Consider the following 14,916-nt stretch of genomic DNA (forward strand, 5'->3'; position numbering starts at 1 on the left):
GAGAGTTCTGGATGTTTTGTAAGGTACAAGTACATTTGAAATGTAACTCAGTCAGTTTAATTCTTAGTGTGAACTATTAGAAGTGTTCTAAAAGCCATCTTTTGTGATGAAGAAAGCCTGTGCAGAGATTTGAGAATTGGACTAATGTGCTCAACTGTTTTTGTGTAATTACAGGAATCTAAATGAGCTGTCTGATGGAGTTTTAGTAAGACCCATAAAGACACTGTTACAATAGTCCACTAAAAAGAAATCTGTGCACATATTTATTTATTTTTGTATCAGTTTTAGACAGACATCCTGCGGATTGTGAATGTGTAGGCCAGTTTGATATATGTATTCACCACATGAACTCTTTCTATCTGGGACAGCATCTTCATCATCAGCTTTTTCACAACTGTAACAACAGACATCCATACATTTTTGCTATAGTTTTAAGATTAAGGTTAATAGGCTGATTTTTTTTAAATTGTCTTTATATGACTATCGATATTTAGGTCAGTCAATAATTATTTCAAGATTTCTTGCCTGGTTTGAGAATTTAAGCAACATTCGTCTAGATAGGTTAGAGACTTTAATTCTTTTTTCTTTAGAGGTGAAAAAAATATACCTCAGTCCTTTCTTTCAATTTCAGGAAGTTTGGGCACATCCACTCATTAATTTCAAGTGTAGGGCTCAGTAGTCCTGAGGTGACACTGATGTGTGCGGTGTGAATAAGAATGAAATGTAATATGAATGCAACATCTGAGATAGAGAAAGGGTGTATATGTAAGTATGAAAGATCCAAGGATGGAGCCTTGAGGACTCATACATGTAAATATATAATATTATGTATAACAGTATGTGAATGCTCAGGGACTGTCATTGGATTCCACTTATGATTACCAGTGATTTGTCTTATTTTCTGGACTTTTTAGTGAAAGATACAAAATCATCAATAGTGTATTACGTTTCTGGGTGCAGTGGCACAGAGTTGTGTGTGAACATTATTTGTTGTTTTTTAATCTCAGAGAAAGATATCCATCTTGGCCATTTTAGATCAAGATTTTAAAAAAGGATTATTTTGCTTGACAATGGCAGGCTTCTTAATGGTTTACTCCATGAAATACATGAAAATAAAAATACATAATAGTAGCTTTGTTGTTCTAATCGCCAGCAGAGAAGAAACTGTGGTATTTGTGTCTCCCATATGCCTAAGAACTTTCTCAACTTATGTGTCGAATAAGCAGCTTTCATAGGAGCATATCTGATGACTTCTCAGAACACAGTGTCCAGAGCTTTTAGTACATTGTGATGCACACCTACACAATCCCAAAATTAGGACTACTTAGTCAAAATAAGTGAAAAAACCTGTGAGGGTGGATTGTGAATGTGTAGGCCAGTTTGATATATGTATTCACCACATGAACTCTTTCTATCTGGGACAGCATCTTCATCATCAGCTTTTTCCCAACTGTAACAGCAGTTGTGCTTTTTTGTTAGTCAAATGGCATGTGTGTGTATGTTTGTGTGTGTTGTCTGTGTTCAGGTAAAGGCAGTGAAGTTTGGCCATGTGTTAGTGATAGATGAGGCCGACAAAGCTCCTACAAACGTCACCTGCATTCTCAAAACCCTGGTGGAGAGCGGAGAGATGATCCTGGCTGATGGACGCAGAATCATCTCAGGTGCACTCATACGCACATTCATGCATGCACACACCTTGACAGCAGACATGTCCCAGATTCAGAACGAGAACTGTTTTTACGACGAATTAACGACTGCATGTACTACAAGGCAAACACGAGTGGAACATCAGATGCAGGCCACTGAAGGAAGCTTAGGATAAAAGCCTTTATGGACAGGTACCAACAGATTTTGGATCACGCTGCTCTGTAAACATTTAGTTTTTCCACATATTCCCATGTAATCACATGGGCTGCTGACAGCTACTCCATTCCTGAGAGGCTCATCCTCCTAGTGGAATGTAAACGCAATCTTGAGACTTCATAAACACGACCTTCAGGCTGTCAGCGTAGTAGAGGTGTGTGTGAAAATCTGTGACACAAATTAAAACACTGAGAGTAAAAAAGGAGATTCATACAGAAACAGACTGAGATGAAACTGTGCTTGTTTTGGTCATGTGTAGACAACAACTGTCTGTTCCACAGGTCCACGTGAAGCCGAGGGGAGGCCTGACACCATAATTATGCACCCAGACTTCAGGATGATCGTCCTCGCCAACAGACCTGGTTTTCCTTTTCTGGGCAATGACTTCTTTGGAGCTCTAGGTACCCAAAAACACACGCACAACTGAAACTGAGGCTTTTCCTACAACATTAATACCCCAACACATTAAAAATAGATAAACACTTAACTTTTTTTTTTGCCCTGGGTATCGAATATTGTATATGGAGAGAAACACATTAAATTCTGTCTTGTATTTTGTACCAGGCGATATTTTTAGCTGCCATGCTGTGGACAACCCGAAGCCCAAAGCGGAGCTGGCTATGCTAAAACAGTATGGCCCCGATGTTCCCGATGCTACGTTGCAAAAGCTCGTGGCAGCCTTTGGAGAGCTCAGGTCCTTGGCCGACCAGGGTACCATCAACTACCCCTATTCTACTAGAGAGGTGGTCAACATTGTCAAACACCTCCAGGTAGGAAGACACACTGAAATACGGTACATACTGACTACCTTTTATTAATAATTCATAACATTTATGCGACCTGAATCCTGAACTGCTAGTGCTTTAATAATGTAAGAGAGTCTCCTCAAAATATAGCTGTCTCCGAGAGGAGAGAGGGTGTCTGTGCTTTGGTCCACTTTCAGAAGCTTACAGCTTAAACATACAGCTAACTGTCAGTTAAAGGGATCAACGGTATCGCCATGTTTTTATCCTCTTGTAAAGTGGCGTTACTTGACTGAGAGTTCAAAAAAATCGAATCTATGTTTTAGCTCTGTTCCTTTAAGCCAGGTTTCTTCTGATTGGCTATCAATGATATAAAAAAAAGAGGTTTGAGTAACAGGTGGGTGGGGCTTCCGCGCCCCCAGCCAGACCTCTATGCCTGAGATGACCATATTAAATATGCCCCCTCTCTACTAGGAATGTCACAATACAGGAAATGTAGTAGTCTGTACCTTTACCAATATAATTAAGATATTGCATGTACTTAAACCTGAACTTTGTTTTGAAGATAAAAACATCTAAACAAGAAGGATAATACTTTGGATGTTCTTACTATATGTAACAACATATGTTACTAACTCAGTAACATATAGTAACTATATGTTACTAACTGAAATTTTGTCAACTTGAATTCTTTGAACAGATGGTTTTAGGTCTGTCACTATACTGCAAGTATTTCCTGCCTGGGTCTGAGAAGCATGATAGGATTGTTTGCATATTGCCCTTGGTCATCTGCTTCAAATGAAAAGTGCTTCCATACTAAACTCTTATCTTTCTTATAACCACGTCAGAGCAGAGCTGTGACAACAGCTGGACTAGTCACCATCTTCCATTGCAGTTATTGCTATTCCTTGCACACTTTTTCTTGAACTTGTGGGTGTCCTTCTTTTCATTCATCAGCATGACTAGAACATTGAGAAGACTATGCTGCCCCAGCTGGTACATGTACTATCTACTGTACCTGTAGTACTAAAACAAAAAAAAGTATTATTATAGAACTTTGGTATCTAGAAATAGCAGTATTGATGTTCGTGGCATCCCCTCTGTTACATCAGACAGAGCTACAGAAGTGTGAAACAAAGCATTTAGAGCAGTCTGACGTGTGAACCTTTGACTCATGTGGATTACTTGTACATAGCTTTTTTTTTTTTTTTAAATTTAGAATTTCCCAGAAACAAAGAAAATACAGTTTTTAAATAAGGAACGTAATATAAAACAACCTATAAGAAAACAAATAAACATCATGTAGTTAAAAAAAAAAAAAAAAATATATATATATATATATATATATATATATATATACTTGTACATAGCTTAAACACATTACTTCAAACCTTGACCATGTTTTTATAAGAGCATGCACCACTGGAGCGTTATATACAACCTTGGATCCAAAATGGTTTGTATACTGTGTAAAATGAAATTAAAAATAGAAATCATCATTTTATTCAGAAAATATATCAAATTTTTAAATTAAGACATTTTACTATTTAATGAAAACAAATGAGGGCATTTTGAATTTGATAACAGCAACACGTCTTTTAAAAGTTATGATTAGGGCAATGCTGGAAAGGTAAGTGGTGCTATTGTAGAAACAGACGGCTGGCAGAACATTGTGCAGCTAATTGGGTTCATTGGTTAGTAACATGTTAGGGTGTAAAAAGAGCGTCTCAGAGAGGCAGAGATTCTCAGAAGTGAAGATGGGTACCAGTGTGCAAAAAGCTAATATCTCATCATCCTCAGTACATAATGTCATCAGAAGAGTCAGAGAAACTGGGGAAATCTCTTTGCCCGAGGGATAAGGCTGAAAATCAATAATAAATGAACATGATCTCCAGGCCCTCAGGCAGCACTGCAGTGAAAACAGATGTGATTCTTGGGGTTCAGTAACACAGTTCACTGTGCCATCCACAAATACAGGTTAAAGCTCTATCGTGTGAACAAAATCCTTACACACCACTGTTGTCTCTGGGCCAAAGCTTTTTTAAGTGAAAACTGTTCTGTGGTCAGAGAAATCAAAATTTGAAATTCTTTTTGGAAAACATGGACACTGCGTCCTCTGGACTAAAAAGTAGAATCTTATCATGGCTCATTTATTGGCAGCTTGGAAAGGTACCATCCATACTATAAGGTAAATACAGGTTTTACCACAAGATCCAGGTGTCTTTTTCAGGAAAAGCCTTGCGTATTTCAGCTAGACAATGATAGAACGCATACTCCATATATATTATAATGGCATGGCTTCATAATAGAAGAGTCAGAGGGCTTTCATCAAATGAAGCATCGTGACACAAAAATAGGACCAAGAAGAACCAGGACCGTTGAGCAGCTAAACTCTTATATGAGACAAGAATGGGATAGCGTTCCTCTCCCAAAAGTCCAAGAGCTCTCTTCTCAATTCCTAAACTTTTAAAGACTGATGTTAAAAGAAGAGGCGATGCTACACTGTGATAAAAATGGCCCAGTCACAACTGTTTTTGAGACCTGTAGCTGCCATCAAATTCAAAATGCTCTTATTTTTTTTCTTAAAATGATACTTTTTCTCAGTTTAAACATTCAATATATTTTCTGTATTCTCTTGTAAGTAAAATGTGGCTTAGGTAAGATATGCAAATCACTGCATTTTTTTTAATATACATTTTTCACAGTGTACCGAATCTTTTTGTAATTTGTGATGTGTATATCATAAAGACAAGCATAATGGCTCCGCCTTAAATTGCCTGATGCAGGACTGTGGTTTCCAACATTAAAATAATTAGTATCATATGTTACATTGGCTGTGCTCTTAAAAGGAATTTTCCAGTCCATTCCATAGGAGCTTAAAAGTCCCTCCACCCTCATTTGTCATGTCTTTCTTTCTCCGGCCACCGATTCCTCTCTTTAACCCTCTAATTTCCTAGTATTCAGAGCCCACAGATGTGCACCACAAACCGACTTAGGAGATAGGCGAGATGATCATCAATATGTCATCAAAGCGACATATTTGTATAGTATAAAATTGCTAGACTTTCTTCAATGAGTAGATGTTTTGTTTTACATTTAGAATGATATTTTACAAGGTTTTAGAAGTGATTGTCACCATATTTTCAAATCTTTTTTATCCCTTTGATACCATAGTCTTTTGAGCAGCTACTCCGTTTTCCACCTTCAGACGAACAGTATGGAGCCACATTACAGAGCGCATGCTGTTTACATTAACAGTCTCCCACCATCAATAGCTATAAGCTGCTGTTTACCATCATCCTCTCAGCTCAATCATCTGGAAAAAGAAAAGCAAGTGAATGGCTGCATGCAGAGCTGTCACATTACCATGCCTCCTTGTGGTTACATTCTTCAGAAATGTACACGCTATAGAGCACAAAAAGGACAGACTCCAAAAGAAGAGAAGGAGAGGGGATTAAGCATTAAAGCTTGCACTATAGATCAACAGTTTAGTGTACAGAGACCAGCTCATATTTGAGTGACCTCCCAGTTCTTTCATCCATCACCACCATTATTGATGTCTGAATGACTGGGTGTGACAGGGAATCATTTCAATTTAGCTGTACTCTAAATAGCTCGTTTTATGCCTTCATTGCTATTTTAACCTTAATTTATACCATCGTGATCGATGCAGCCCAGTGCTCTATAGTCAGCTGTAACCTACTGGGAGAGACTGCTATTGACTGTGCAGCGATTCACTGGACTGTATAAGTACACTGTAATATGGAGGCTTAAAAGTGCAATTATGGTCCTAATAATGGCATGAAGATTACTCACATCAGAACTGAAGATGTATTGCAGTAAGGAGTTGAAAGGGCAGGGGATGCATTCGTATTTGCAGCTATTATGTTAATTTCCACCTTGCTGTCAAGCACTTCTATGCCTGGAAATATAGTCTGAAAAATTTCTGAAATATTCAATAACTGTCAAGTACTGAAAGCAGCTATCAAATTAGATTTGTAATGTCTGTCTTTACTTCTCCCTTCATTGCTTATTCATAATACTCTAATCAGACAAACATGGTATATTACACTTATTGTTCATATTTTTTACATTACCAAAAACAGATCTTAAAAATAAGTATGTTGGTAAAGGTGTTAAATATTCAGTGTGCACACAAACAGTTCCAAACCCCTGTGCTGGTTTGGTATTGTAAAAAAAAAAAAAAGAAAGTCTGTCACCAAAATCTTCACTCCAACAATGTTTTAGGTTGTTGTCTGCTTATATAAAAGAAAGCATCAGAAATCTGCTGTTTTAAAAAAGACCATTTCTTCTTTCCTCTATTGTCTGTCATACTGTAAATATATTCTTCCAGTGGTGGATTCTCATATTAAACTGGCGTAAGTATCAAATATTGAAGTCAGCATGTATACAAGTAATCCAAGGACTGCTCTAAGCTGCCAGGAAACATCACTTGTACAGTACGTAGGTAGTATCATTCTCAAATGTGCCACCATGTTTGCTTTGTAATACAGAAAATGCTTTTAGGCATTAGAACTGGAGTCTGTAATTATCATCAAAGACGGAGCAAAGATGCTGTTGTCTGTCATTGTTCAGAGTTTAGAGATGACTAATCTTCGTTTCTTATGTCTTATCCCAAACTTTCCCTGCGTTGACCCCTGTTAAGGAGCTGAAAATCATATTAATTTTCCTTGTCTCTGCCCCCTTTTCCATAACTCCCACCTCCCACCTGTCATTATCATTGTTTCTCCCCCTCCTACTCTCTGTGTCCTTCCTTCCTCTTCCTTTTCTTTCCCTGGTGACCCTTCCTCTTTTACTTCCTCTTCTCTGGCCTTTCCTTCCTACTCTCCTTTACCTCCCGCTAGAAATTTCCCGATGAGGGTCTGGCCAACGTGGTGAGAAACGTCTTTGACTTTGACTCATACAACAAAGACATGCGGGAGGTTCTAATTGAAGCACTGCACAAGCACGGGATTCCCATTGGAGCCAAGCCCAGCTCTGTCAAGCTGGCTAAGGAGTAAGGCATCGGGAGCACAAGATGTTTGACAAGACACGCGCACACACACACACACACACACACACACACACACACACACACACACATTAGAGGCACATCAATTACGTGACACACACACAGACAGAATCAGATTGTTGCACTGTTAGAACTGTGGTCACAGAGCCTCACAGGGGGATAATAATAGCTGGATGGACCAAAATACATGACGAACACATAGTCAACGATGGAGCAGATCAAGATTTGGGGTTTGTCATACTATAAAAGGTGCTAGCTGATGTGTGGCGCTGCTCAGAATGATCGCAGAGTAGAGCCTTATCTCGGATCTTTATCAGTTCCACAGAGGATCCGTTTTTCTTGTTAATCCAAACCTTTATCCCTCATAAAATTAGAAATCTGTCAGAAGCGGTTTTAAATAATGGAACCTAAACTTGTCATTACTTGATTTGTTCAGAGTTTATCTTAGCATGTCAGCTATTTTAAATATATCAAAAACTATCGATGCTTAACACACAGTGGAAATATAATCTAATATGATGCCCATTCAAATGTGAATAATCAACCCTGCTAGCTTCCTCAGTCTGGTAAAGTGATGGCAGACGTGCACAGTGTACAATATTTGCCGTGCATGCAAGATGCTCTTCTCCATTAGTGCATTCTTCACGGTGCTGCCCCTCCTACACAGGCCCCCGGCACACAAATCTGTCTTCTGGTTTGGAGCTGGCTCTGAACGCTGCAAATGAATCACAGAGAAATGTCTCTCTTATTACATATTACAAAGAGATATAGTGAAATACTTCACTAAATTAGTGCGATGCGAGTGGAAGGCACTCTGTAGTGAGCTGAGCAACTCAAAGATGCAGAAGACATGCAGTAGTAATCCTGGCCATGCAATCTTTTAATGCATAGATTTTTCAGCATAATTGTTCCCCCGGAGTTTGTCTTAATGCCAGTGGTTTTTGTTGTGTTGGTAGTTTTGTTGTTGCCTTTCAAAGAACCTTTCCAGAAACTTGCCAACTGAAAGTGGCTTCTGAGAGGTCAGCGGTTTCAGGGACTGTTCCACGTGAGTGTGTGACTGTCAGCCATCATTTTGTAATTTTAAAATGTTGTTGACTGTTGGCATTGAATTCCTGAAAGGCTTGAACTCGGTTGATGCTGCCTTGAACTGTATGAGTGGTTTCTATTAGATCTTTAGGCTTTCATGAAGTCTCCACAATGCTTCCTGAAGTGTTAAATAAACAAAGATCTATTCTAAAACCTATTTATAAGAAAAATCTATTCTGAAATCAACCCCATTGCCTCACAATGTACAGCTTTGTCTTTTAAATAAAGGAAAATATTTGTTTCTTCTGTCTCCTGTGGTTTTATTTAAGTATCACATTTATAAATACACATTCATATCTCATTAACAAGTAAATCCTGAAACAAACAGGGCAGAAACAAGTATTTTCCTGTTATGTCTGTACCGACATCAATCCAAGTCGTTAAATTACTCTTCTGTCATCACCCATCTTAAACACCTTATCAGACTAGTTTCTCTACCCACATCACAGCAAACATTTGTCCATTCAGATTTGGAAATGGAAAACAAAGAGTAATTTCTCTTTCTGCTTTTCCATTCATAGAAATGCTTATGATTAGAGAACTGTCTATCCTCCAGAATTTTTTTTTTTTTTGTGGTACTGATGCATTTTTCACTCCACCTGCAGCCAATAAGATTCATGGGAAAACCAGTGGACATCTGGTCAGACACAAACACATAGACGCTTGTTCTGAATATGTTGACTTTAGCCTTTCTTGAGACAATGGGATCACATTTCAAAGTCTTTCTTTTAAAAATCTAGCTTGTAACAGGATAAGGCTCACATCTGAAGTCAGTTTGTGGCAGCCACGTTGAGCCCTTAAGTAGGCTGAGTTCATCTTAATTGATGTGGGCAAGCAAAATCGTTTCCCATTTCCAAAATGAGAAATCACAACATCAGTACCCACACCCAGAAAAAAACAAAAAACTTCCATGCATCTGTGCCAGTACTTTCTTATTATAAATTACATTTTGCAGGCCTTACAGTGGAGTTATCATGTGACCTTCAATTTTTAGGTTTCCGCTGCCGGAGGTCAAGATGACAGGATATTGGACCATAAACCAAGGTGGCAACACTCGACGCAAACTACTGTGTCCCACGGACACACGGCCCATAGATGTCAAGGTATACACATGAAGACAGGTTATTACAGTGTGATGCCCCACACTTCTCGTGTATTGGACCAGTACTCAAAGTGAGTGTCTGTGGTTATCTTACATTCCTCCCAGCTACAAAAGACTGACAGCAGTGAGTTTTTAACGTAAGAAATGTATCAAGATGTTCATCCACAACCCAAATGGTTCCTCTGGTTACATTGCTTATCAAATGTACTCTTTTAACTCTTTCGCACTTAAGCTGCAAGCAGAACACTAGAGTGTGCCATGTTGTTGCAATAGTATGACTTGTTTTGATATATTGTGAGTACGTGCGCACTGCTATAAGTGTCTGACATCTGTTTCCAGGGCCCAGTGTTTCTGCGTGTCCAGAAGTACCCCTGCAACAGGCAGGAAAGCAGGGCTTTGAGTTTCACTGAAGAGAAAGCCCACTGGCAGATTCCCATGAATGAAGTTAACATCATCTGTGACGTCACCACCAAAGATGGTATTATACAAGCAAACACAAACTTGCGCACGTTATTAAGCAGTCCCTCCTCGAGTCTGTGTTATCAGATGTTCTTTTCTTTGTGATGCTTTAGAGATTTCAGTGGGTGAAGCATCATGAAGTAAATAAGGTGCTATATACAGGAAGGAATAACAACAATAAAAAACGTTTACCCTAGGCCTCAGTGTGTGTGTGGACAGTACAGGATGAAGCAAGGAAACTGTTTGAAGTATGTACTGGAAACAGTGTGCAGCTGTGTAAGGGAGAGGAAAAGCACAAGATATGCAGTGACAGTGATCATAAACTGGAAGAAGACAGGATACCATTAACATGACATAATGAAGAATGGATTCATGTATTTAAAAAGTAATTAGACCAATAGGAAAATCACTAACGACAGAAGAACATTTAAAAAAAAAACACCTGGAAATTTAACAAGGTAATTAAAAATTCCTAATTATAGAATTTTTAGTAAAATTAAAAACAAAAAGATATTAGAAGAGATTGGATTTTTAATACTGTTTTTTCCCCTGAGTTATTGGTTCTTGAGTTATTAAGGATGGAGTTACTGTTACAACTTTTCAGTAATTTACAGTTTAAAGTAGTTGGAAACTTACCACGGACACACGGTTAGACTTTGCGCCATGTTTGTTCAGCTGTGGTGCTACTCTGCTACATGTGCTGCAGGCAGTGCTGAGAGGACGTAACTCTGCTTAACAAACTATGTGATGACACCATTTGTAAATCACCCCAGATGTCTTTTTCTGCACCATGCTCTATAAAAGAGACAATCACAAGTGTTACATTGATGCACAAGGGTGGCTGTTGCACAGGAGGTAGAGCAGGCTATCTACTAATCGGAAAAGTGGTGGTTGGATTCCTGGCTGCTCCAGTCTGCATGCCAAATATCCTCGGGCAAGATACTAATCCCATTAGATACAAAAGAACTTAAACATAGAAGAAAAAAGTGCTGGAGTGAATGGGTGAATGAGGGATCTTATATTAGGTGCTTTGAGTGCTCTAGAAGAATAGAAAGGCGCTGTATAAGAATCAGTCCATACATACTGGACAACATATATCCTCATATCTTTGCAGTAAGTCCATACTGGCCGATGATATCAACTAACCAATATATAAGAAAACATAGAAGTTTATAGAAGCTTTATATCAGCTTTAGGTGGCCTAATCAGAAGCATACTGAAAAGCACCTGTCAGACTTCACATTGGAGGTAAAAAAGAAAAAAAAAAAAACCTTTAAAGCAAGCCTCACACCATGCGAGCCATCTTAAAACACCTGTATGCACTCAGTTGGGTAGCTATTTTGAAACTTTATCTAAGTGTATTTAGATTTATTTCAGTATTCATCAGGATTTACAAACTTTACATTTACAGAATTTCCTTAAAAATCCGATTTTAAACTTCAAAGGTTTGCTGAATTCACCCCCAAATAAGTTTTTGGTCTCCTGCAGAATTCTTTCATCAGTTCAATCCAGAATCACTTGAGTGCCATGTGTCCATTATAACATCGGTTGTGTCAGAAATCACCCCTACAGTGTATTTATTAATCCCTATATATTCGATCAATGATGACCACCCCTAATTTCAGATTGTCACCATTTTGCATCGACACGACAGCTGCAGAGTAACATTACTCTATTTAATTAGCACCTTGCATTCTGGGAAATGTACTGCCTGTTGCAGTAGCTCAATTCAGAGAATGCATTCAATCTTTGTTTTGACAGATGTGCTGTATGTGGCCACCTGTAACCCAGTGTCCCTGTACTCCATGAAGGAGCGTGGGGAAACTATCAAGTGCATAGAGCTCTACGATGTCTTCCCCAGGACCATCAGTGGTGTCTGGCAGCCCTTTGTTACGGTTGCTCCACTTGGGAGTCCACTGGATGGACAGGTGGTGCTGCACGAGGAACAGGTTGGCAGACAAATATATACACATGTACACAAAGACATGTTTGCATGATTAGATTGCATTAGATCGAGTGAATGAAATTAATGTACCCAATGAGATTTTCATTGTTAATGTTACACATTTTCACCACAGCCCAATGGCCGTTTATCCAAACTGCTCTAAATGCCTGTTCAAAGGGAAGTGGGGTTTGGGGCTTGCTCTGTGCTGACATTTCTCACACACTCCCTAAAAGGCTTGTAGCTTGTAACACTTAACATACCTATGGACAAGGTGACATTTTTCAGTTTTTGCCCACTTTGATCAGTTTGTACATTTTGCTATGTTATCATGATTTCAGTTTTCAACCATAGACTGTATACAAAAGTATTTTGACGACCATCATGAGGTTGAAGTCATTATGTCAAAGTGTCTGGCTTCGCTAGCAGGTTGATTCATATACAGTATGAGTGCATCACACAAATAGATGTGCTAGCACAAGGTACTCCATAAAAAGGAAACACTGGATCATCACAGTATAGCACAAAGTCAGTTAACCTTCAGGGATATCTCTCTGTCCAGTTAGGAACCATAAACCATTATGAATCTATTTCACCTGCTTTGGTGCAAATGAAGGTGACAGCAGGTGCACTGGAGTAGCAACTCCAGGTGGTGGCCACAGACCGTTCTTCTTTATTTATCAACAATCCCTGGTATGGTGCCAGGCGCTTTTATAAATGTGGTCAGGAAACCTCGTGTCCTTGAAGTGATTGGTCTGTCTTAGACAGGTGGTAGTGGAGCCTCCGTGACTGGTCAAATATACGTTTGGGTGTTGCTAACTTTAACAGCATCAAACTTGACTGGCTTTTGCAATTGATATAAACGTCTGAGTTCCAGAAGATGATTTATTCATCAAAGCTGTACAGCACCCCCAGTGGTCAAAACCCACAACAGTGTGTCTTCAAGGTAGTGGAGGGGAGTCAAAACAAAAACAACAAAACCAAAAACACACACACACATAAATGAAAAGAATCACCATTAAGTATGTTTTGTAGTTTTAGTGGTATAGAAAGGGTGCACTTGCATCTGTTGGTCTTCACTGAGGAACCCTAGTCTAACCATTTTTGTCTAACGTTCTTGTTTACAATCCAGTAACCGGACACTTACACAACACTGGTATTTAAACTTTTTTTTTTTATTTCTTGAGGACAACCACAGATTCCTCACAGATTTAAAATAGCTGTGCAGAAGTCCGCTTCTTAAAATGGTTGGAGGTTAGTGGTTGTTGAGTCGGTCGTTGAATCCCTCTTACCCCGTAAGACCCTGTCCTATGACAGCAGAGTGTCAGACAAGAACAATGTGTGTAGGCTGTTTCTCCGACCAGAACACTTCCACAGCTGGTGCATATTAGGCAAGAGGAGGACTTCTAAAAATACTGTGGCGATGGATCATGTTACGTCTGTCTAAAAATGAAGAGGTCCAGACAACATGAAGTTCATTTGCAGGTCATTGGCCTTCCAGGGAGATCAGGGAAACCATCACACACACACACACACACACACACACATTTCACTAGCTGGGCCCACGTCCTCATATTAGGTTTGACAGCATTTTAGTAGGTAAAGGTGAATGCTTGGACATAAAGTGAGCTGCGGTTTGGGGAAGGCCCCGAAGGGGACTGGCAATGGCTCCCGGGCCTGGCAGATCCCCTTGTACTTAAATAGGAGTGAAGAAGTTAAAGAATTGAGAACAAGGAGGGAGGGAGGGTGGGGCACGTAAACGAGAATGAACAGCTTGCAGAACTGTGGGAACCTATATAGATGACGACCGGAAGGAGCGTATTTGGAGGCGTGGTCCCGCTCCTGAAATTCCGATACATAATCTACAGAGGTTGGCCGATTGTGCTAAGCATACACACATGAATGAATGCATCCACAGTCTTGTGAAAGTATTTAAAGACATCACAATGGTACATTTAAGGGTATGAAAACATAGTAGTTATATTTTTATCCCTCAGATACACAAAATCTTAGTGCAGATACATCCACATGCAGGATGCACACGTGTGTTCTCAGATGTACATACTTCCTCCAATGGCAGTGTATGTTTAGAATCAGGAAATGGGGTTTGCCCTCTCTGTCTTCAGTATCACTGTGTGAGTGTCAGGAATGGGAGGCCATAAGGAAACCATTAGCGTGAAGCAGGGTAGCCGGGCCCGAGGCCAGCTCCCCTGTGGCTCCTTCTCATAAAACTCAATTGAAGATGAATCCTTGTGCGTCACAAACGAAAGCCTTTTGCACAGTTCATCCAAAACACACACGCACACACACACACAAATATCCTGCATACAAACACAGAAGCCCATACGGGCAATCGGTTTATCTTTGAATTGAATTAGTTGAAAGTGCAGCAGGCACATTTGTTGAATGTAGAGGAACATCAGCACCCAAACCAGAGGGTTCCACTGGAAGAAGAGCACCCTCTGTTGATGGAGGAACTGTACTGGAGGAAATAAACACTAGGATTTATAGTATTAAACAGAAATGGTCATAAACTGTCTCATAATTAACAAAAACAGGAGACCACACAGGGAATTACAAGTTGAAATCAAGAAATATTTAGTTAATTCAGTGAAACTAATTAAGAAGAAGTCGATCAGCTGTGTGGGTGGTGTAAAAGAGCACAGATGGAGGTTATTGGAAGCAAAAG

General features: G+C 39.4%; 1 protein-coding gene across 1 annotated transcript in view; it reads left to right on the top strand.

Moving 5' to 3' along the window:
• The window catches only part of vwa8 (von Willebrand factor A domain containing 8), an 89,001-nt gene that overhangs the window by 45,332 nt on the left and 28,753 nt on the right, over positions 1-14,916 (top strand). Inside the window, exons 23-29 of the mRNA XM_080903307.1 lie at positions 1,526-1,661; positions 2,145-2,264; positions 2,428-2,633; positions 7,472-7,623; positions 9,719-9,827; positions 10,166-10,304; positions 12,047-12,234. Of these exons, the coding sequence (XP_080759433.1) occupies positions 1,526-1,661; positions 2,145-2,264; positions 2,428-2,633; positions 7,472-7,623; positions 9,719-9,827; positions 10,166-10,304; positions 12,047-12,234 (1,050 nt within the window). The remainder of the gene's footprint in view (positions 1-1,525; positions 1,662-2,144; positions 2,265-2,427; positions 2,634-7,471; positions 7,624-9,718; positions 9,828-10,165; positions 10,305-12,046; positions 12,235-14,916) is intronic.

The sequence above is a fragment of the Rhamphochromis sp. 'chilingali' genome, assembly GCF_963969265.1.
Source record: "Rhamphochromis sp. 'chilingali' genome assembly, chromosome: 14".
In the NCBI taxonomy this organism is placed as follows: Eukaryota; Metazoa; Chordata; class Actinopteri; order Cichliformes; family Cichlidae; genus Rhamphochromis; species Rhamphochromis sp. 'chilingali'.